A 24,407-nucleotide genomic window follows, 5' to 3' on the forward strand; every position below is an offset into this window, starting at 1 on the left:
CTCTTCACCACCTTGACAACAGTCAGATAAAATAAACAGATAATGACATACCCATACACTTCATCCTGTAACGACTAGCATGCCTAAACTGAAACAGCAAATATAATATCTACTAATCACTTTAGTTCTACTACAGAGAGACAATGGTAGGACAGGAAATTAGCTCTAGGCTTGTAGTGTGTGATGTCCATGTTCATCTTTAAAGCAATTAGCACAGTTTCTAGTTGCTCAGAGCACGGAAACACCACAGTTAGAAGCTGTAGAGTTAGTGAGGACTTGTGCAACACTCAGAGGCATACAGTAACAGCCTGAGACCTGATGTTTTGATAATTAACAAAGATCCACTGCAGACACGGAATATGTATCACTGCTGTTAAAGGGATGGCTTCGACTTAACTGCTTGTGGTGACTTTATTTAGACATGAGAGCAATGCTCAAGGTACTCAAGTAGTATTATACAGATGTAAAGTAATGCTTTTTGTTCTCCAGACAGACATAATCAGTGACTGATTGTACAACATATGAGTTGGGTTTAAGTGTTTTTTTTAAGTGTTTGTTGCTAAATTGAATGAATATGATTGCTGTAGGAAAAATGAGTTTATAATGGTTATTTTGCTAATTAAAGTTCATTTTATTTTCAGTGATTGCTATAAAATTGTGAGATGTCACTTCTGAAGGGAAGCATGCCAGAAGTAGTTGTAATAACCACTGAGACATCTTCACTATATTGCCAAAAGTATTCACTCACTCAAATCATTGAATTCAGGTGTTCCCATCACTTCCATGGCCACAGGTGTATAAAATGAAGCACCTACTGTAGGCATGCAGACCGCTTCTACCAACACGTGTAAAAGAATGGGTCACTCTCAGGAGCTCAGTGAATTCCAGCGTGTTACTGTGATAGGATGCCACCTGTGCAACAAGTCCACTCGTGAAATTTCCTCGCTACTAAATATTCCAAAGTGCAAGTGATTGGGCAACAGCAACTCAGCCACAAAGTGGTAGGCCACGTAAAATGAAAGGGAGGGGTCAGTGGATGCTGAGGCGCAGAGGACACCTTTGGGATGAATTAGAGTGGAGACTGGAGGACAGGCCTTCTCGTCCAACATTCTGACATCATATTAAACCCTATGGATTAAGAATCGGATGTCAAATTCATATGCGTGTGAAGGCAGACGAGCGAATACTTTTGGCAATATATTGTATGAGATGGCATGAATGAAAACTGAAAGCACATGAAGGAAGACTGCAGGTCTGCTTGTTGTTTTAAGCCTGCTTCCTGCCATTACTTTGTGTTTATTTATTCCTCTTGTAAAAGGTCAAACTTTCCTATCACTCAAGGTGATGTCATCACTTACTAAATTCTTCAAAACCTCAAAATATTAATTTTACTATAAAATATGATTAAAAAAAATGAATGAAACCAGTTACTTTGACACATGAAGACTCACCAACAGCTTAACACTGGCCTATTCAGTGGGGTTCTCAGTGCAAGTTTTACAGGCATCATATGAGGCTCGACTTAAGGAGCCATGGTAACAAAGAGTGTGCACAACTAGTTCAACAGATGTTTAAACATTGTGGCCCTCGATAGTTGGCTCCAGCAATACTAACTCATTGAACTAATTGTTCATATTTGAATAATTTTTCAATGGCAGTTAACTGTTGGGTCTAAAATGGTACGCGGCCACCTGCCGCTAACTGTGCTGCAGACGGCAGCAAGCGTCTCTCCATCTGAGATGGAAAGCTGTAAACAAGCGAGGTGGAAAGTGAGACCCCTTGCAGCCCTGTGATCTAAACAGTGAATGACTGTATGTAAGCTGTGTGGGGTAAACCCGTTATAACCACTTGACTGGAGCAACGCGTCACCACAGGTGTGTGGACCTTCACCTGCTGCCGGTGCTAGCACTACCAATGTGAGCTAGTCTGACGTGTGTCCAGTGTTAGACACAACACAAACAGCTTTTTGGTGACATTTAAAATAAAAATTTAATTACAGAAGAATTTTAATAATGGTTTAAAATGGCTTTTAAATATACACAGTATTTTGTGTGGGCAGTCTTTAACCTCATCTATTAAACGTATACATAAGAATGATTTTGTCTCTGTGTAACTGACCACACGCAGACATGAGAATGACATGTAAAATTTCCAGATTTATGTAACGAGCTGCTTGTCTGAAAGGGGCTTAACTACGTTTGTGGTGAATGTTGCAAAGATAGAGACCCCACAATGGAGAACGACCACAAACAAAACCATCATATCACTCCTCTATCCACAACATTTTGCTAATAACTATCCCAATATCATTACCACAATTTACCATTACAATATTTTATATTGTGTGGTCAATGGCAAGATGCGGTGGTGAATGAATGGGTATACAAGTTACACACACACACGCACGCACACATGCGCACACACACACACACACACGCACACACAGAGATAAACCTCTAGAGGGAGCCGTACTCATCGTTGACAGGAGGAGCAGTCTTGGCCAGAGTCTCTGATGCCTGTAGAACTGGGCCTGAGGGGGGGTCTGCTTCGTCTCCATTGGGTAGAGAGGGGGCAGCTGGCGGGCTGTCTAAGCTAATGAGGTCTGCGGGGGGCATTGAGGGTCTTTCTGTCCCATTTAGCAGCTCCAAATCTAAGCTTGCATTTTTGGGCCCTATGTCAGGGGTTAGTAAGTCATACGTGTCTGACACCGATGTGAAGAGGTTATTCAATGGCACCGCCTCAAGAGTCGCAGGGACAGGATTGGAAGGAACAGGAGTGACAGGTAAAAGTGAGGGAATGCCTGAAACTAGAGAACCAGATATTTCAGCATCCAGGTCTTCAGGAACACTGTGGATCACTGAAGGAGAACTAGAAGTAGCAACTCTGGCAGTGGGTATGGTACTGTCAACAGTTTGATCAACAGTTTTGCCTTTGTTGAAGGCAGTAAGGCTACACCCACTGGAATCTGAGACTGCAGGCTTTGAATCTGGGTCTGGTTTTGGGGGGGCAATACTTGTTAGAGTTGAGGCAGTTTGTGGCTCTGCATTTAAGGCTACAGTGTTTGGCTGTGTGGGAGGCTTGGTGACTGGTGGGCTTGGGGCAGGTTTCTTCTCTACAGTGGGAGAGGAAGATGCAGGAGAGACAGCGAGGGGAGAAACAGGGGGACTACTTTTAGCATTTAGAGCGGCAAGTTTAGGAGAGTGTCTACGCTTCGGTGGTATTGGTGTCCCAGATTTTTGAGGTTTGATCTGTTCAGGGGTGCAAGGAGGAGTGTTTAATTTCTCCTGTTCTTCTGGGGTGTCGCTTCCTCTTTGTTCTATTAACGGCGCCATTTTAGCTTCAACAGCAGCTGTGGAGACGAGAGAACTTGGCAGGGCCGTGTTCGATTCTGGAGTCGGGGCCGGAGCTGGGACAGGGGTGGGTGAGGGTTCGTTGGCCGGGGTAGACAGGCTACAAGTGAGGGTAGTGGTCTCACTAGAGGGGCTGTCCTGACCGGGATCAATTGTTGCAGTGGCTGTGTCAGAGTTGGTGGCTACGGAGGAGAGGGTGTCCAGTGCCAGAGCAGCAGTGTAAGCCGCCTTCCTGAGAGAGCAGGGAGAGAACAGAGACACACAGACTAGACACCAGGGTGACTGTGACAAGAGGAGGGGTGGCCCGGACGAGAGCATGCAGAGGGATTAGTTGGCTTTAGAAATTCACACAAACATAGACAAAGCAACTAAAAAAACAGCAACTTTTAAGCCTAGTGAGAAAAAAGAAAAAGGGGGCATCATGCTGTGAGTGAACATTAAAGGATACATCCCATACACACACCAACATGGAGTACACTGACTAGGAAAACTAATGTAGTAAAAAGGCATCAGCCTTCCAGCAGAAAACTATAGCACCACAAAGAACCACCTATTAGGGTTAAACAGTACCAGTGGCAATCTCATACTGCATAATCTACTTTTTTTCCAGACTGCTGATATGAGATGGCTTGCTGAAGTTGTCAAATGGCTTCATGAGTTGACCACACTTGAGACGACTAAAGCCTTTAGCGCTTATTTGACTGGTATTGCTTCAACCTTCATATAATGAGACGGAAAATCTCCAAATGCTGGAGAAGAAACACAAAATACAGCAATTCCCTTTGTTAGGGAATAAAAACAGAAAAGCAACACAGTCCAATGGACTCCACTCAAGAATGACCTCAACTTTTTTTTTTATAAAAAGAAATGCAAAGTGTCAAATTTCATCCTGTTGAATAAATGTATTATTCTTAAAAGTGGAGTGCAGTGTACAACAGCTTAGACTTGGGCGGTTAAAAGGATGTGTGCTGTTTGTCAGCGTTTACTTACTCTGGCTCTGTGAGAGGTGTGGTTTCATTAGGCTCTATGGGTCCTGCTGCGTTATGATTGGCTGAGCACTCATCCTCTGTTCTGACTTCCACTATCGGCTCTTTGGACTCATCTTTCCTGTAAGACAGAGACAATCTTGGTAAGCTGCTGTTTTTGGCCAAATGGCCAGTAAGAAAGGATGATTCAAAAGCAGCAGATGGCCCACAGTCCTCATCCATTTTCAAGTTTATAAAGTAATGTGAAGTCATCCAGCTGGCTGCGCTTTCATGGAGCTGCAGTTATGAAATGTAACAACTGAATAAATAATGCAACATCCCACTCAAACTGATTCAAAACTACCTTTTTGTACACATTAAATCATTCATTGAGTGCTTCACTTAAACTGAACATCTTCAATAGTTTCACTGAAGGAGAACTTCATCTCACCTGTGGGGCCATTTCATTGATTCATGTATTCTTCCTGTTCTTCAGATACTGACTGATTAGACCGTAATAATACACCTCAGTCATAAGACATGTTTATTTTGCTCAAGAGGCATTCTCTGTTATTGTTTAATTACAGACACTTCCCCCTTATATATCCAGATACAGCAGCCCAGAACTAAAATAAAAACCTTCAGCTAAAATTCTTAATCATCTTCAGTGTTCATTCCTGAAAGGCCTTCTGGGAAATGTAGGAAGTACAGTTACACTAGGCTGATGCAGGCTTATTTCACATGCAAACAAAAGATAAATGAGAACAGGTTGTAGACAGAAACAGAAAAATAAAACCTCTTCAACACACTGTCTACAAAGAATCATCTTAATTTTGTTTTTCTTATTACACAAACCTGCATAAACCTTTTTATTTCTTTTTTTGCCAATTATATAAATATTTCAAGGAAATCAGCAGTAATATTTCTGACAATACAGAAAAAAAAATACCGCACAAGGTTTTATCGGTGATTGCAGCTTGCAGGCAGCAATATTTATTAGTGCAAACAAAATGAAAGGCATTTTCCATCCTTCTTTCCCAATGAGCTACTGTCATTGATAACAGACTACCTAATTTGAAGTATGAATCTGTTGCCACAAGATGCCAGGAGCCGTGGCATTATAGTGCAATAGTAGTGACACAACTTTAAGACAAATGTAAGCACAAAAGCAGCCTAAATAGGGTTTTTTCCTAGAAATTTTCAGCAAAAGTCTAACATAACTGCTAAACACTTTACTTTAACAATAACTAGAGTAACTTAACCTTGTAACTCTTCAGGAGCTTCACAGTATTGTCACCTGGGATGTTATAAGTTCGGTCGAGCTTTTCAACCAGCTGCTAAAAGCCCCATTTTCCCAACATTTGAATTGGCATCACATACTTTGCCAAACAATATGTAACCACATCTGTCATTTCTATCCACTGTTTGCTCTTCATGTCATCCTGTCAGGGATCTGACTGAGAAGTATGAGCCTGCAGTGCCCCTTGGTTTCTCAATCACAAGGCAGGCTTGTGCTAAAGCATATGCCGCTATGGCATCATTTTTGACTCTAATGGGTACCTTAATTTACCATTAAATTTAACATGTTATGACTTAAAAGTAGCAACTGACATTATGAACTCCTCAAGAAAAGGTTGAGTGACTGTCATAAAGAAAGGGAGCAAAGGGGTCATTTTCCCATTGACCTCTATTAAGACTTCTTTTTACAACAGATGACTTACCCCCCTGCTGGCCATTGAAAATAATGCACATTTAAGATGCTTTCCTCAACATTGGCTTTGCTTTTAAGAACCAAAAGCTACATAGATTGTTTATATAGTTTGTTTTTTCACAAGCTAGTTGCTTGGTCCTTTCAGTTGTTTGGTGCTGATTAAGCTGTATACACTTAGCATGTCAGAGCTTCTTCACAGACTGGTGTCCAGTCTGGAAGATTGAGATCAAAACAGAACCAGTAGAGAAAAGCTGTAAACCATAAACACCAAAATGGTGAGGCATAAAATGCTGTCTATATGAAAAGCTATCAGAAGCTAATAAAATAACAATATTTCACTTGTAAATATATTGAGTTGGAACAATCCTTATAGTTCCATCTTTTTTACTTTTAACATAAATTATATGATGTGTGGTGCGAAAGATGCATTTTGTCCTATAACGACATCTTGATTTCAGCCACTTTAAAAGAAATATATGACATGTATGTAAATCTCTGATACTCACATGAAAGCTGCCTTGCCCTCCTCCAAGTTGTGCCCTTTTGTCCCTGTGCCTGATTTGCCACAGAGACACATGATGAGGCCACATTTGTTGACAAAGTAACAGGTGACATCCACAGCCAGCAGCAGGAGTACAAATACTACAACGAGGATTCCTGCCCAGAGCATGACGCCCATGGAGAGTGGAGACTCCTCACTTAAATCTGCCAAACAAGACACGAGAAAAGCACGCTGAACTAAAGTAGCAGGACACATTTTTACAGAAATCATGAACAACTATAAGTGCTGATATGCTACTGTAACCACAAATGCTTCCATAAAACAGAAACAACTCACCTGCTATGAGCACTGATAGGTTCTAGTTGGCTCAGCATGATTTTAGATGCTGTGTGTTGTGTTTGCATAGACTGTGCTGTCACAGACTTTGTGTTTAATTATTGATATGACTTCATTTCTAAATATAAGGCATGCTGAAGAATTTATATGCATGCAGCTGTGCGTAAAAAAAAAATATATATATATATATAAATATATATTCAACCCATTTATTTGGTAGTAGAATGAAGAGCAAACCAAAGCATACAATGTGCTGCTAGTTACCCAGACATGTGGGGTAGCTTGTGGACAGAAAATGAATGTCAGGCTTTTCCCAGAGTTTACAAAACAGCTGTGATATATGTTCACCGTTTATGTAATATCCACTTTAATTATAGCAGAAATTTCTCTAAAATATATTTTCTGTTACATATATTACAATTAACTCTGCAGATACCAATAATTAACAAGTAAAGAAGATCTATACATCTGAGTGAAGCACCCTCCAATTATTTATGTATAAAAACAACTATTGCTGATGACACTTAATAAACATTACATGCCTGAGGAATATCTGGACATTTGTCTTAGTAATATGCACAAAAATAAGTTGACTTTTGATAATTCTTTATATGGTTTGTCAATCTGTGCCAATATAAACATTACAAACATTTGTTTTTTCCAGTTTATGTCCTTAATAGTGTAAATATTAACGTTACAAATCTTTACATATGCAGAACTTTGTAAGCTATTAAACAATATAATACAGTGTTTATGTAAACACACAGGTCCAGCAGTCAGCTTTCACTCTGTTCTAAAGCTATTTAAAAAAAAAAAAAAAAAAATCCACTATTGTTCATCACTGTAAACTGGCGCTCCTCTCTGTCTCTCTTGTCTAGTGCTGATGACTAGCAGTGCTAATGCTGAGCAGTATGAAACTGTGGGAGGCGGAGGATTTCCACTGCCTTTGGTTCAATACGTCTGTCTGGTCTGTTCTGAAACAACACGGCACTCATTTCCTCACCCATGACAGACACACATCTGTCATGGACAAAGTCCGTTGTAAGGAGTGAAAGTGTCCACAGAGACAGCCAGACCAGAGAGAAGGCAAGCTCTCCTCTACAGTTATGGTGTGAATTTTCCCACGGAAACTATGAGAGCAGGAGAACAGTGATGAGGGACAAGATGAGTGATACCAAAGTGTATGTCACAGATGAGCAGCTCTGAGTGGCTGTGGGTGGGAACAGCACAACCCAGACCACACCAAAATGCACACAGGTCGGGACGAAAATGTTCACGTGGTCCACCACACCAATGTCCAGGACCAGGCAAGAAAGCAGGAACATTGAAAGAGAGAGAGAGAGAGAGAGAGAGAGGGGATAAAGAGAGAAGGGGTAAAGATATTAAAGGAAGGGGGGAAAAATGAAAGATAACAAAGAGGGGGGGAAAAAAGAGAAGGGCGGGGAAAACAGAGGAAGAGAGAAAGTGAAAATGTGTCAGGTCTGAAAATCAAAAGTGGAAAAAAAAAAAAAAAGAAAAAAAAAGAAACTGATTTCTTGTATTGAAGAAGGGGGAAAACAGCAACACATCAAAGCAAAAGCACAGCACAAAAGAGGAAAACTACACCATGTCAACTAGATGGTGACTCAGTGGTGGGTGAGTGGAAAATGCTTTAGTTTAGAGAATGAATTAGGAAAAAAGTGAGAGGAAACATAATGGCCTGCTGTGATGTTTCAGTGAAGTACTCGAGTGTGTCTATCACCTAAAGAGAATTTGACAGGCTGTGTAGGTTTCTGCACAGTTAGTAAAGAACCTTCAGCTGCAGTTAAGACCTCAACATACATGTTAATCAGTGGTTATTGAGGGTCATTTTGAAAGCTCCAACCAGACAGAGACAAACTATCCACATTAACGGTAAACAAAGCTACAGGCAGTCAGAGGAGATCATTTCATCCTCTGTGCAAAGTGTGTGTGTGTGTGTGTGTGTGTGTGTGTGTGTGTGTGTGTGTGTGTGTGTGTGTCAGCTCTGGAAGCACAAACTCAAGCTCATTTAGTGAGGGCTGTCAAAACTTTAAAGTGAGAAAATTCAGCCGGAAAATCATTTTTGGCTCACCGCCGTCCACAAAATCTATTTATTTTTTCTATAGATTTATTTAGTTGTCATTCACCCGTCAGCGCTCCAGATTTAAAAATAGAACATGCCGCTCTGGTTTTCAGGTTTGAGTTTGGCTCCTCAGTTTTCTGGCTGTTTAGTTCCACTTTAGTGTGAGTAACCGGGAGGGGGGATGGCACGGTACCTGGGATAGCCTCTGGCTCTGATGACGTCCTGAAGGACATGGTTGCTGGCTGAGACTTGCCCTTCTGATTCTCTGCCACCACATAGATTTTGTACTCTGTGTCCCAGTCCAACCCACTGAGAACCACATAATCACTGGAACTGGGCAATCGGATTTCTGGTTTCCACTCTGACGACTGCACCTAAAGACACACCGATAAATACAGTGTATTCAGGGCTGCAACTTTTATCAGTGAAATTACTGTTGATTTATCAATTGGACTTATAAAGGTGAAATATCCAAGCGTGCTTTCAAATTGCTCCAGAAGCACCTTCAAGTGCACTGACTAATCAAAATTTTTGTCTGTTTGGCATGAACGGAATTTATCCATTATTAGAATAGTTGCCATTTTTCAGTTTTCTGTCAACAAATTAGTTGTTAAATTCTAATTTCCGCCCTAACGAGACAGTTTGAAAAAAACAGAATTACAATTTTAGTTTGCAGTGCTTTTGAAACTACAGGGATTTGGTAGAACTGTTATTAGAGCTGCTACTTAATTACTACTTTCACTGATGATTAAGTACTCATTCAAGAGTTACTGATTTCTTTTTGGCATATGAAATAGTGAAAAATGCACATAACATCTTAGAACCCACAAAAAAAGCAGTCCTAAGACTATGTAAAGCAGCAAATGTTCACAGAATATTGCATCATTTTGTGTAAATGATTAAATTAAACAGTTATCAAAGCAGGTGCCTTAGCTGAGAAGGAATTGTTTTCTAATCCCCATACTCACTGGCTTATAACGGAGAAGATAATGTAAGATGGGAGAGCCGCCATCATCCTGCTTGATCCAGCTGACTCTGAGGGAGTTGCCTTTATGTTGAAGTGCCCCTTCAAGTTTAGGAGGATTAGGATTCCCTAGAGGGACACAGGAGCAAGATGGAGGTCATTTAACGGCTCATTTCAAAGATATGGCGAGCTAGAGGGTTATTTCTTTGGCAGAGTTCAGTCAGCCCACCTTTACAATTTTGAAATAAGGAAGAAGAAAGCCTTCATTAGAGTCCAAAATTTGAAACTCTCCTTGTTGTTGACCTTTTACTGTAGGTCACTTAACCTCCCTTAAGCGCTTGCCTCAAGATGGCTTGTGTTACTAATTAGCAAATGACACACAGCCACATGCTTATCTGATTCATCAGAGTTGCTGTGCGTTAATGCTGTTGCTGACTGACATTCAATTGCCATAAAAAATTGCTGACTGACAGTGCACCAGTGTCACACAAGGCTTCAGGCTAAAGAGTTAGCCATCATTAAGTGAAATACTTATTCCATTTTATAGCACAATAACAGGGTTTGCCTGTAAAAAATAACTACTGGCATGCAACTTGCTCAGGATACACTAAGCTATGTCCTGTCTGCTTAAACCCATAATCACCATTTAATTAAGCAGTGAATATATAAACACAACAAGTACCTTTAATAAAAATGTACCAGATGACAAATTAATTTTTCTAACTGCTGTCTGTTCTTGTCCATTGCTGAGAGGGTAGAGTTTATGGGACCTGTTGAAGCGCATAAAGGTCTAAGATTTTTTTTCCACTTAAATCAAAAGAAAAACAAAATTCTTTGCATAAGATGAAACCACTGAATTTATACATTCGCATCAAATGTAGGCTACCTGATTTTTAATTCAACATTAGATGTCATTTTTGATTCTTAAACATCTTAAGACATTCAATCCTGTAACAGGATACATTTGTTTCTTGAACTACTCAAACTGGAATTACCACCAGATTTTAGTCATTTAAATATTTATTCTAGTGTTTGAGCCTTTTTGTCCAAAGTGAAGCCCTCAGTATCCCTGGCACACAACTAGCTGTAGCTGATTCCCCCCCCCCACCCCCATCTAGGCAAGAGCTGAGGCAGAGGTAAGCGATTGATGCTGCATCTTTGGCAACTACCAGGCCAAATTTCAGGAATGGTTTGCATTCATAAATGTCTGTCACAAGTTCCCAGAGTCCAAGGTAATGTCAAAGGTCTTGCCTAAACAACAGTCTAAAACTCAGAGAATTTCAGTTTACTAAGAAAATGTTGAAATTTGCTGGAAATGATTACGCTGGAACACTGAACACAGCTGCTGATTAGTTTTGTCTCAGTTATTTCATTAATCAACAAATTATTGAAGCTCTAAAGGTTTTATGCACTTACAAACAAGCAGCAAGAAAAGTGTGCACAGTGGTTAGGCGTTCGGGTTTAGATAAAGTCAGTTAATGTTAAGGTGATCAAGCCTCAGGCTATGGTTAAACATGATAAACAATATAGAAAATATATACCAGTGCATACCGCTGCAAGGAGGAGTATTTTGTGGATTGGCTAGAGGATACTGACTATGTTTATTACACTTGATTTATAGCGATACATCCTATAAGTAAAGAGGTAACATCCCTCAGGTGACAGGCTATCAATACTATGTAAGGGAAGCTAACATTAAACACTGCTGACTCTTATTTAAACAATAAATAGATTCTCATTCTCTACATTCTCATTTATCCTGCTCAGGCAAATGTCTAGATGACTGATTTAATGTATTACATGACTGCAGAGAAGCAACCTATGTGCTGTTTTATTTGCTGAATTCTTTAGTTCAAGTTAGGAATCGTCTGTCAGGAATCTGCAACGGAAAGTTACCTTCTGAACAGTGGAGGGAATCATCGGCAACATGCAAGCCAAATAACAGTTGCAGAGACATAAAATGACACATGAGTGGTTGAAAGAGGGGGAAGAGCATGAAAGACATATCAGACAATAAAACACAGGTACAGGACAGAAAATTGAAATGACCCAGAGGCAAACCAAAACTGAAAGATAAAGAATCACATGCTGACAGACTGCACAGGGATTCCTCTGTTTGGGTTCTAAATGAGGAAAAAGTGCAGAAGACATCTAGCGGCTTTATGCTCTCGACAATTTGCAGCTAACTGATTAATCACTGCTGATGGGCCTAATCCAAGTGTAAACATTCCCAAACTGCACCAAACAGCTGAAGCCAGAGAGAAAATGTGCAGCTTTTGAAATGCAGAGATTTGGCGTTGACCTTAATACTTGCATTAAGCCAATTAATTCACAGGCTGCACATCAAAAGTTATATTAATAATAATGCGATAAATCAGCTGTAAACTCATGGGACGCAAGTAAAATTAAAAACCTGTCTATGTAACAGACAGAGGACTTTGCATTGATGGTCATGACATTTAAGGTCACAGTTTCTAGAAAAAAAACAAAACAAAACTACACACCTTTTGAAATACTTGAGCGGTATTACAAACACTGCTAATCAGTAGGGGTGATGGGTTATTCTGCTGGGTAAGAAACAGCTACAGTGGTAAAAGCTAATCTTCTATTATCCCCACTATAGAACAAACCTGTGTCTTCAGTGAAAAAATGAAAAATGCCGTCTAGGGACATAAAAGAGGAGAAAGGCAATCAGAATCACTTGTGTGCACAAATGACCACCTGAATCTCTAATAACACTTCACTGAAGAATTCAGGAAGACACATTTCTCTCAGATTGCTCCAAAAACGGAAGGAAAAACAAATCATTTTAGGAAATGATTTCCACATTTAGGGTAAGGAGACAGAGCCAGTCTACATGAAAATGAAAGGGCACTTTACTGTCTAAATAGCTTGAAGTGATTTTCTTCTTTTCTTTTCTTTTCTTTTTTTTTATGGTATTTTATGGAAATATTTCACTAAACCTATTTCACCTTTGTTCAAAATCAAATCAAATGACAAAATGAGACAAAATGTAAATTATGCGGCCTTTATTTGTGGCCTTCATTCTTTAAAAAAATAAATAAAAAGAGATTTTTGTCTTTGTCATTCAATAGTAATGACCCAAAATCTCCTTTAAATATAAAAAAACATACATATGTAAAAGCTACCATTGTATTTTTTTTTTTAATTTAATTTAAACCAACAAAGATGTAACTGAGACATAAGTGAAAAATGAACTAAGCAGAGGAGGTGAATCACTTACTTTTGTAACTGTGGCCTGATGGATACAACAGACAGAAGAGCAAATGATGAAAAAAAAATGAGTGATTAAAAATTATAAAATAAAAATGAAAAATGATCAGCATTTAGATAATATAAACTCATACCCTTAAAAAGGACCAGCATGCCCCCCAAGAAAACATCCATCTCCAAACAACAGAGGGCGCTAAAAACTAACTAATGTGAGGATTCACTGCAGGCCTGATGCCTACAGAGGCACGGAATCACATGGTTTGCAAGTAAATCATGACATAATGGGCTTGAAACAGTGCTATAAAACATGAGCTTTGAAGCAACTGTGCAGATGAATCTAAGTGATACGTATGTGACGAAACCAGCATGTACTTTCATGTGTAAAATAAGGAAGATTTGGTTATGATGGAAGTATTTCATGAACTGGAAAATCAAATAAAAGCAAGAAGGTCAGGGAGTTGCTTCCTGTAGAAGAAAAAGGTATTTTAAAAAGACAAACAAGGAATGAAAAGTGAAAGGTGGAAGCTTTTGTGACATCTTCCAAAAAGTCTTAGGACTGACTCTACTCTTCAATGAGGTTTTACAGAGACACTTCAGGTCATATGTTTGTGAAGGCAAGAGGTCAGAAAGGTCTCCTAAAAGCTTTACGGTGTGCTGTAAACTGCAACATGCGCCACTTACGAACAGGCTCCGTCTTCAAGAACACAGCGGGGCAGCTTTCACCTTCGCCCTTGCCGTTGACGGCTGACAACTTCACTTCGTAGCTGGAGTCTGGCTTCAGGCCTGTGATTGTTACCTCACCAGCGGAGCCTGTTACAATATCAGAGGCAGTGCAATCCCTGTTGAAAACACCTTGATAATTTTGGTGCGCACTAAAACAAACACATCTCCTGTTCCAACAATATAGGCGTAATTAATTCCTGCACAAGCAAGCACTGATTAGCTCAATCCTCATTTCATTCCAACATTGTTTAAACAACTGATTAATATATTTAGATTTGGTCTAAAGCTAGACATACACAGAAATAGAAATGATAGCTGTTTTATATCCTGCACTGTCAGCTTAAATGTAATGATCAATTCTGGGATAATAACTTTTATATATGGCAGCTGCTCTACCACACTGTGCCATAGTAGACTTCCCTGTGTCTGTGTTGTTGTCATTTATTGTGTTAGTGAGTTTTCCTAGTTTGACCTTGATTTCATCATTTTGAATTGCCATGTTTCTACAGGTTGAACGAAATCTAGCAAAGTTTCCTCTTTTCTAAGTACAGAAGAGGAAACACAGCCAGTTTTCATGCCTTTTGTGCCACTTTGTAGGAACACCAAGATTTTACTGCTGCATCTGTAACCAAAAAAACCCCAAAACAAACCGAGGCTCTAAGTGCAGACATGAAGGTGTTCCTGAAGACATAATTCAGTTTCGTATGGGAAGTCTAATCCCAGTCTGTGTGAAACTGAAACCTGGCGAGATGTCTTCAGTGCTCGCGGCTGCTTCAGTCCCTCCTCTCCCTCCCTATGTTGTGATACAAATGTGCTATAAATTTATGTTAGACAAGCTAGATTTGGCTGATACCAGTTGATCCTTGTGCATTAGTTTCTGTTATGGTATTAATACGCCAGCATTAAACGGCCAGTACTAGCTTGTTTTATCCTGATCTTTGAAATCAAGCAGTTCTGGCTCATAAGGCTGCATAATAATAATTGTCAAAGAAAAATATTCTGTTTTTTGGGGGTATTTTTTTAATCTCTTTGCATATGAAATAATAAGCTGTTATATAGAAATGAGCCTTCCTTTAATACAGGTCATCTTTTCAGATTTTTACATTTATTCAAAAGAGAAAATATGAAAATAAATGTTCATAATTAACAAAATTTAAAAAATATTCATATGTATTTCTATCTACTTTTAACTGTATTTAGATATTTAAATTAAAAAAAAAAATCACAATCATGATTGTTATCATGTTTTTGTGTGTTTTTACCATCTTGGACTTCGTAGACTTTCTGCACCCAGCTGCCTCTGCCCCGCATCCTCCACTGAGCTCTGTATTTGAGGACAGGAACGCCTCCAGTGGATTCAGGCTCCATAAACTGGATCAGTGCTGTGGTGGAGAACGGCCTCACCTCCACGATGGACGGAGCTGATGGAACCTCTGAGTGGGGAGAAAAATGCAGTGCAGTTACAATAAAAACTCTAAGATTGCAACACACCAGTACTGTCAGACTCCATTGTTCCACTATAGTAACAGGCTGAGCCCATAGCTCCTAATAGCCCCACACTGCATCTTAAAACTGCTTCATCTTTGTAAGAAATCTGTGATTTATCATGACAGGAAGTCTGTTTCTCTTCTATTGAATGCTGTAAACTCTTGACATCATATCAGAAAATAAAAAGGAAGAAAAAACATTTAAACGCTCCTTATGAGTAACTGATTCAAGAACAAGCCATTCCCAAGTCAGCCCTAAAGATGATAATTGCAAAAAGAAAAACACTAAAAAGTATTACCGTAAGTGGCTGGCCGGATATAAGAAAAACCCCAAACTTCTGAGAGACTGTCGAGTTTGATAAAACTTTAAATTGGAAAAGGAGATTTTATGCATTCAAAGACCTTGCAGTCAGCTAAACAAAGCCTAATCTTTAAATGTAAATATTAAAATTGAAGAACATGCGGAAACTAGTTCAAAGACTTTTGTAATTGTACTTTGATTAAAGTTCAGAAATTAAAAAAAGTGCATCCTGTGATGTACACAATGATTAGACAGTTCTTCATTTATAGTCTCCCTTTGTTAAAAAAGTTTACTCTGCTTCACCCACCAATGCAAGCCTTATTTGAAAGGAAATTACATTATTTAAAAGTATTTAACCTACTGAGATTGTCCATGTCTGAGTAATGGTGGCTGTTCTGAACTCTCAAACTCTAGTGTGAGCAGTTTTGTATTGCATCACTTTGATCTTCTAAATTAAAAGGCACACTGTAATTACTGTGGTTGCCCATGTTCGTCTCTGAGTGAAGAATGTAGTGTTTTCAATTAATTCACTTCTGATTGTGGCTTAAGAGTGGCATTATCTCTCTGCTTTGTTCCATTTGCTTAATGGTACGTCTGTCTCATAAGTCTATGGTACAGGCCCGTGTTAATAAAATGCTGTACCTTGTGGGAAACAAAACTAAAAAAAAATCTTTTACTTCTTATTACAAACAGCGCAAACACTGCACTACATGTACAGCTTAGATCTGGAACAACCAGAGCGTAGGAACATTACATTATGTCATGTCCTGTAGGTTACACAGGTTAAACAAACACCGTTCTGTGTAATCTCACATTGTGGTGGAAGTTTTGGTCTAATGCAACTGCCCAAAAAAAACCCTCCCATGTGCTGCAGTGAAACTGGCCTACTGATAACTTTTCCTTAATGTTTTACACTGTTACTGAATCATATTCATGCATAAGGTTTATTATTTTCAAATTGTAATTATGCTGAAACTACTGGCACAAACACTCTAAATGCAAACTAAGAACGGATTTTGAATCACAGCATCGCTGCTGACCAGCCTGAATGAGCAGGAACTCCTTGGACTCTGTGCCCATCTCATTTGAAGCAGTGCAGTTATAGCTTCCAAAGTCATTTTCAGACTCGGGGGTTATCTGGAGGAGGGGAAAAAAAAAAAAATAAAGCAGTAAATATATGAAGGGCAGTGTACCAAAACAGATGAACTAACTTGTGTGTCAAACACTGAAGGTGACCTTTTTGTTTGTCCATTAGAGTAGCCTATTTTTATTTGTTGCTGTGAGCTCTCCTGCTGCTGAATTATTCATCAGATTTTTTTCCCACAATGAAGCTGAAAGAAAACCCTACACATCAAGTCTGCGCTCATGAAATCTTGATAACACATGGGGTTTAGCGTGTGTGTGTGTGTGTGTGTTTCTGCACACAGAAGAGCTGTATGTATGTGTACATTAATTAGAGACATGGGAAGAGGGATTAAGTCGTAGTGTGACACGAGTGTTCGCACCTGCAGGTAGCTGGCTGAGGGAATTCTGAAGATTTTAATGTTGGTGGTGTTTGAGTTGGGGAGCTGCAGTCCATCTCTCAGCCACACAATGGAGACATCACTGGGATGAGCCTTGACCTCACAGCTGATATTGGCAGGATTTCCCTCCCAGGTATACACTGCCACTGTGCCGATTATCTTAGGCGTATCTAGGAAATAAAAATGGATTCAGATTGCAAACCATTTCAGATTTTGATCAACAGTTCAGTTGATCGACTTGCAGTGCTGTTTTTTTAAAAAATGACTACCACATGAGTGTACTCATTTTGTAGGCCAAAGCACTTGTATAAAGACAGAGGGAAACACTTACAGCGGACCTCCAGATATGCTGTTTGATCATCCTCTCCGATGGCACTGCGTGCTGTGCAGAGGTACTGACCAGCATCTGTATACTTGACATACTTCAGAGTGAGGGAGGACACACGAGCATCACTCCTCACCACTACATTTCCATCTGGGCTCTAAATGGCAGCAAAAAATGTCTTTGTTTAGAAAAAACAAACCAGACAGGTGAGTTCTTTTAAACAGCTACTGTGCATATTTACATATAGAGTACAATTCTGCAGAAACATGTGACCTGAAAATAAAATATATATATATAACTAGAAAAAGCCCACCATTAATGAACAGAATAGAAACTGAATGAATGAAACAGGCACACACGGCTCTGTAAAGATGTGGAAACATAAGGACCCAGTTGACAGTGCAGGGGAGCTTTTCAATAATTGATGTCAGAAGGCATTAGAAACCATCTAGGGCTTTTCACACAGAGGGCTTACCAACTTGTGAAATATGCTGATGCATACTGGTAGACAGCAGAGCATTACTTTACATGCAGTGCTTGCACTTTTACACTGAAGACACTGGATTTAGTGTCATTGCACACGAGCACATATTTTAGTAGAATAACATTTTATTTCTTTAAGTTGATTACTTGAGGTCTTCTGGATTGTATTAGGTTTCCATTCACTCTGAACCTATATTCAGCACAGCCCCAGTATCAGGGAGGAAGAGCACATGCCAAGTCACAAAGCATGTGAAACCACTCAAATAATAACAGACAGCTAGCTAATGAGATGTGTAAATGCACTTCCCACTCTAAACCTGGTTTCATTAACTCGATATGCGGCGTTACAGCATCCAAACATTGCAAACAGGGTCAACAACTCTGTGTTGTTGTGGTTGTTGTTGTCATGTGACCCTTAATTGCCAGAGTGTAAAGTTTCAGACAGGCTGAATTTCCTCTTTCAAAGATACATTTTCCCCTAATAGGAGGTTATCATTTAAAACATTTTGGACTCTGGACTGCATGACAGATGAGTTGAGTGAACCTAAAATTATCATCTCATTTAGAATGCTGTTGACAGACCAAATACTATCTAGATGAAAACAATTATTCTCAAACTCTGTGCATTCGAGACATATAGCTGTTCTAATACAAAGCTCTTAAGCAGTAAGCAGCAGCAGTTTTGTGAATTGTTCCTTTAACCAGGTGCTGCAGGGCTGAATATGTGAGCCTCCGTTTTGGTTGCTTTCATGGCTTTGATCCAAGCTACAGGCAAAACAATAGCTGAATGCTTTTACACATATTGAATTAGGGCCCAGCCTGGGCAGCCATGTAAGAGAAACCCTTGTTAGTTTGTATTCAATTTCAATAGACAAAGCATGTCTGGGGCATTCATTATGCATAGTGGGTAGCAGGACCATGGAGACACTTACATAACACGCTACCCTTTTATTGTGACCCCTGTGCAGAAAGCATTCTCACTCGACCCCTGTGGTTCTGTTTCTGACTCCTGCATCTGTGCAATATGTCACAGTATGCACAACTATGAAGTCATAGTATGCAAGCAGGCTCCAATATGGCATCTTTTTGGAATCTACTTTTTGGTGAAGTATGAGCAATTTCTCTAGGGTTACAGCCTCCCATTATGAATATTGTTATTTAGCAAAAGAAAAGTATGCATTCACACAATTTAATATTGTGATTCACGTATTTTTCAATATGAATTCACAGTGTACCAGTAGCTGTCTATTGGAAACGTCCTTGATTATAATGCACTGAATTCTCTGTTTCTTTCACACATCTATGAGAAAATGAAGACTTCCACATGTACTCTCCTGTAATAAAACTGAACTGACAGCAGAGCTCTCCAGCAGATTCTTCTGCTGTAGCCAACAGAAGAGACACAGAGGGAGCATCAGGGCATAAAATTGAGATTACATTGAGGACATGTTAAACTCATGTCTCACCAAATATTAAATAGCCCACGATACAAGAGCAACTTCCCTTCTGAGGCTTGTCAAATGAACACTCAGCTGCCTACGCATATGCAACAAACATCCCTCCCACCCCAACCCCCCCCACTGTGAGATTTAAAATGGGAAGTCTTGGAGAGAGATGCGCATTTATCAAATTCAGAGCACAGGTGAACTTTTAAAACAATATAATTATGTGGAGTGAAAATGTGAAGTGAGTAATTCAAAGTGATTGCCTTATCCATTAATGTAAGCCAGTGCATTTGTGACCTGAAACCACAAATGTGCTGCTCAGATATAATTTGAGTGCCCACAGCTAACTAAAATACTCTTATTATTATTATTTTTTTTTTTTTTTTAAAAAGAAAAAAGTGCCACAACCCTGTTTTGTTTTTTTTGTTTTGTTTTTTTTAAAGTAATGCATGTGTTCAGCAGCGGAACCTGCTGGGATCATCAGTCTTTTAAAAATGGAAAACTTGGCTAACTAGGATACGCTGTTTGAGCTTTTTGGGGTTGCCTAATTTAAATATAATCAACAAATCATTAATGTAAATGTTCAGAATGATTCATTTTATTCATACTTTCAAGGTAAGAGCGTTCCAATTCACTACTTCAACAGCTTATTTTTGCAGATGCACAAAAATCCAAGTGCATCCATGTGTAAATCACAGTTATACGCAAACTGAGCAATTACTGTCAGCATGTGCCTGATGAGAAAGGCTCTTCCTCCCCTCCTGTGGTGAGGTGGGTGAGGATTTTTTTTTTTTTTACTCCACACTTGCTGCAGGTGTTATTAATGAATGCATATCAGCTGACAATCATAATCAATTATCAACAGCTGCTATGAATAAATAATTAATATTGATTGTTAGAAACACCCTTTCTTAAAACTACTGGAGGAAGGAGTAAAAGGAAAAAAACAATCCTCTTGATGTCCAGTGCTTCCTGCAGTTTAAAAATACAGCAGCATTGCTATTTAGGGAACCGACTGGCCTAAAAATACACATTCATATTTTGGCAAATGGTACTAAAGTAAAAATAACAATGGCAACCCTAATATCTGATCTTGCTCCTAAAACAGAGATGGGCCGATCAACAACAGGCGCTGCTTCGTGAGAGCAATCGCTTGTGTTGTGATGATTCTGAATCCATTTTGTTTTATCACCAGTTTTCTCATGTGTAAAACACATTCTATAGGGAAGCGCTGTATATTGGAGAAAAGCTTATGTGGGCAGCTCTTTCACTTACTGCCAATTTTCGCTTTCTTTCAGGAACAGTCGCTTGTTCTCATATTCTCTGTTATTGCACAAAGGCAGCTTTTATTTCCTCCTACATACATATTTAGTCATGTTCAAATTAAACTACTGTATACACTAATGTCAAAAGTATACTTTGAAGTTATAATTAAGATTTAGCGGTGGACGGGATATGTGGGTGGGAGGATAGAGAGAGATCTGAGAAACTAAATATTTCTGCAGAAGACACGTCAAGCACTTAGTGACAGACTCATACACAATAAAAATCAGTCAAGTTAAAAAAAAAAAAAAAAACTCTTGCCAGCATGACAGGTAAAAGGTCACATAAAAAAAAGACTGAAGTAGGCTGCTATGTGTTAAGACTATAAGGAAGGCATAAAGTAAAAAGACAGGCTTGCCCTGTCCTGTTTTGCCACTGCTTCTCAGAGATTGTGCTCTCCTTGAACCGTATTTGATCAAGAATGTTGATCTGCATCCATCCAGAATTGAACTAGATTCCCCTGACATGAAAGATGGATGGGTTTAGGAAAAAGTCATGCATTTAGAATACCTTGTGTTGTTCAGGCCGAGTCCATGATGCCTGTAGAAGACAGAGAGACAACAGACAAAAGGCAGAGCAATTCTTAGAGAGCAATCCTCATCCAGTCCAAGCTGGGATGTTGCACACTGCATGCCAATATTAAATGACCAGTTTATTTTCCATGCATTCAAAGTACCTGAGCTGAATGTCTGTCTGTCTTTACTAAATTAAGAGTCTGCAGATATAATGAGGCATATGCTTTAGATGTTCACTCATGGGAAGCCTATTTTGTGAGGACAGGAGTTTCTTTTGAAAGGGAAATTTTGTGCAGATGTTTATGGTCTGTGCCTGCCAGTACTGCACCCTGGAACCAGTGAAGTAAGTCTTTTGTCATTGTGATAGCACAAATGCTTGGAGATAATAAGGTTATTGGTTCATCAGGAAAAGGTGAGCCCGGACACTGTTACAACAGAGATATGTCTCCATTGGTAATACAGCAATTATCGACTCACAATCCATTTCTGAGGGCTAAAGCAAGAATGTGAACCCAGTACAGTGGGGTTTACTCTTTATCTATGAATATAAAGAAGCCCTCCCAACATCAGGAAACAACAGTTAGTATCCTAGTCAATCAAGTCCTCTAACAACTTGCTGTATCTCAATAAGCAACAAAGGAGTTTCAAATAAGCAATTTGGTACAGCTCGTCCTCCACACCATTCGAGCCCTGGAAATGAATCTCAGCCTACAGGTGGCCTCTGTTAAGTCATTTTGGAAGTCCAATGTTATGCTCAATATTACTTGTACTGCAGTTTCAAGTTGAATTTTTTTTGTTGTTGTTGTTATTGATACTGTATGCTTTGATTGTACTCAGAAATAGGCATAAAAACAGCCATGAAAATGTGATTTTTCTACACTATAAAAACATAATAGCTTTCTCCCTGTTATAAAATTGAGATCCCTTTTAAAATATTCATTTTTTGTGTTATAAGAATGGATGCACTGAAGCTTTATTAACTAACCAAAATTATCCCATTTAAATACTTTATTAGCCATCTCTCTATTTTCTTTTTATATCAAGATAAACAGTGATTATCATCAACATGTTTGTCAGTAACACATGAAAGTAAATAAATAATTTTACATCAAAGCAGATAAAAAGCCACACCTAGATCACATAGAAGACATCATGCTACATTTAATCACAAGAGACTGCAAAGCCCAACTTTACAAAACAGAAAACTCTCTTGGACAGCATGCTGTGTGGATTTTATGATGCTGAGGAAAATGTTAAGGATGACAATGGGATGTGATGGCCTGTGATGGCCTATGCAGTGAAACAATTTTGAAGCTTAACAGGGGAAATGATAAACAGCCATTTCATCAGGCGCAACTGCAAGAAAACGTCAAGTAAATGAAAGCAATCTGGTGGAATCACTGTAGGGCAAAACAGTGAATCAAACCATCAATGTTCACATCTAAAATCACCTCTACATTGTCCTCTCACAATCAGCGCAGAAGGATGTCTCGTTTTGTAATAGTTAAGCGCTAATATCACCGATGAACCTTAATCCTCCTTAACGGTGGGAAAAAAAATAATAAAAAAAACAACAAATACTGAAGGTAAAAAGAGGAGGCAGTAAAATTCTTATTAGAAGAGTCATGTCTGAAGCTTACTGCATGAATATAAATTCAGTCCATTCTTAAGAGGAGTATAACTCCCCTACTGGCACAATAAAATACGCTGTGCACCCTCCATCATTACAAACAGCAGTTGGCTGCATATCATCAGTGCTGGGAAAGAGCAGTAGCCCAATTAAAACAAGCAACCTAACAGTGTGGAACATAACCACCTCGTTCACATCCTCGTCTGCGGTGCTGCCTCTGCAGTAAGTGAGCTGACAAGTATTGCTGTCATATCTGTGACAGGTGTTTGTTTAAGACAAAAGGACAATGAACGGCAGCGGATGCATGCGTGCAAAACAGAAGATGCCGTAACAAAATCACTTCTTCAAGCAAACGCGAAGAACAATATGGTGATGGCTCCCTAGAGACTTATCATTTTTCCAGCCCATTGTTACTCCCTTCCATAGAGAATTATCCTCACGCTTTGTTCTGACATGAATTGTACGTCAGTGTGAAGATGATGAAAAAGCAGACATACTAAAACAAACACATAAAGAACTGTTTATTCACTGACTAAACCCAGGATGAAAAGTCATGTTGTGCATTTAGTTTCCTGTGTCATTAAACGCTAAGCCCTGGAACCTCTGCAGTACATCACAGAAAACTGACAAGCATTTTAGTTGGTGAAGACATTCCTACATGTACATCACATCTCTACTGAGCCAGCCAGCATGCTGTAAATGAGTAGCCTTTTGTCTTTGGAGAAAACAGTGCTCTCTTTGCATTAGCATGCAACACTTGAACCATGCCTGTTTCAAATGCCCTGCCTGCACTGCTGCCACAAAACATTACATTACAAAGCATCTCATTGTTTTTTGTTGTTTTTGTTTTTTTTAATTTACCACAAATGTTAGCTTTTTATGTTTTAAATTTCTATTTGAGAATCTGAATTTCAGACAGAGAAGGTCTTCAAATACAGATTTATGCCCTTACAAAAAAAAGACGCACATCAAAAGACACAAAATGCTGCAACCCAATCAACGACAAACTTTAATGTGCCTTTAGCCTTTATAATTACTCCTATTTCACTACAACTTCCCTCTGTATAGTCTAGAACATTTTCCAATAAATTCTGCTTAAAAGTCAGCATGAAGCACAATGTTTAATATGTATTCAAATAAGCAAAATATTCATTATGTAGATAATGTACAAAGCATGGATAAATAGTCCATTTACATTTTCAGTTATTAAACAGACACACTTATCTACAGTGACTTGAGTGAATGCATTCAAGGGGCTGAAGGAAACAAATACCACATGTAAAATTGATGAAATTTTTCAAATAAATATATAAACACTTAACTTTAATAGCTGTATAAACAAAAACAAAACTATCCCCTGATGAGCTTCAATTTGAATTTGAAACATAACTAAGTGGGAATACACCCACAAGACTTTCTGAACATACTCCTTTTTACTCTGTCTTTTTCATGTACAATACTTCAGTCCTCTATTGTGAGATACAGTGATCTTCCTCAATCCTCACAC

At 39.0% G+C, this 24,407-nt stretch overlaps 1 protein-coding gene across 20 annotated transcripts in view; it reads right to left on the reverse strand.

Annotated features, from left to right (window-relative positions):
• Window positions 1-24,407, reverse strand: part of ncam1b (neural cell adhesion molecule 1b) — a 76,264-nt gene that overhangs the window by 592 nt on the left and 51,265 nt on the right. For 2 of the 20 annotated variants that reach the window (XM_030743936.1, XM_030743935.1), the window contains 14 exons: window positions 21,266-21,295; window positions 17,511-17,661; window positions 17,162-17,349; window positions 16,697-16,793; window positions 15,131-15,301; window positions 13,827-13,955; window positions 13,156-13,170; window positions 12,542-12,574; window positions 11,808-11,810; window positions 9,916-10,040; window positions 9,141-9,321; window positions 6,533-6,731; window positions 4,341-4,457; window positions 2,473-3,582 (listed from right to left, as the gene is read on the reverse strand). In XM_030743936.1, coding sequence (XP_030599796.1) covers window positions 2,473-3,582; window positions 4,341-4,457; window positions 6,533-6,731; window positions 9,141-9,321; window positions 9,916-10,040; window positions 11,808-11,810; window positions 12,542-12,574; window positions 13,156-13,170; window positions 13,827-13,955; window positions 15,131-15,301; window positions 16,697-16,793; window positions 17,162-17,349; window positions 17,511-17,661; window positions 21,266-21,295 — 2,549 coding nt within the window. Of the gene's footprint in view, window positions 1-2,472; window positions 3,583-4,340; window positions 4,458-6,532; window positions 6,732-7,059; window positions 8,075-9,140; window positions 9,322-9,915; window positions 10,041-11,807; window positions 11,811-12,541; window positions 12,575-13,155; window positions 13,171-13,826; window positions 13,956-15,130; window positions 15,302-16,696; window positions 16,794-17,161; window positions 17,350-17,510; window positions 17,662-21,265; window positions 21,296-24,407 lie in introns of those variants that run through there. The other 18 variants (XM_030743955.1, XM_030743949.1, XM_030743952.1 and 15 more) reach the window with 16 other exon arrangements.

This window comes from Archocentrus centrarchus, chromosome 13 (genome assembly GCF_007364275.1).
Source record: "Archocentrus centrarchus isolate MPI-CPG fArcCen1 chromosome 13, fArcCen1, whole genome shotgun sequence".
Taxonomy (NCBI): Eukaryota; Metazoa; Chordata; class Actinopteri; order Cichliformes; family Cichlidae; genus Archocentrus; species Archocentrus centrarchus.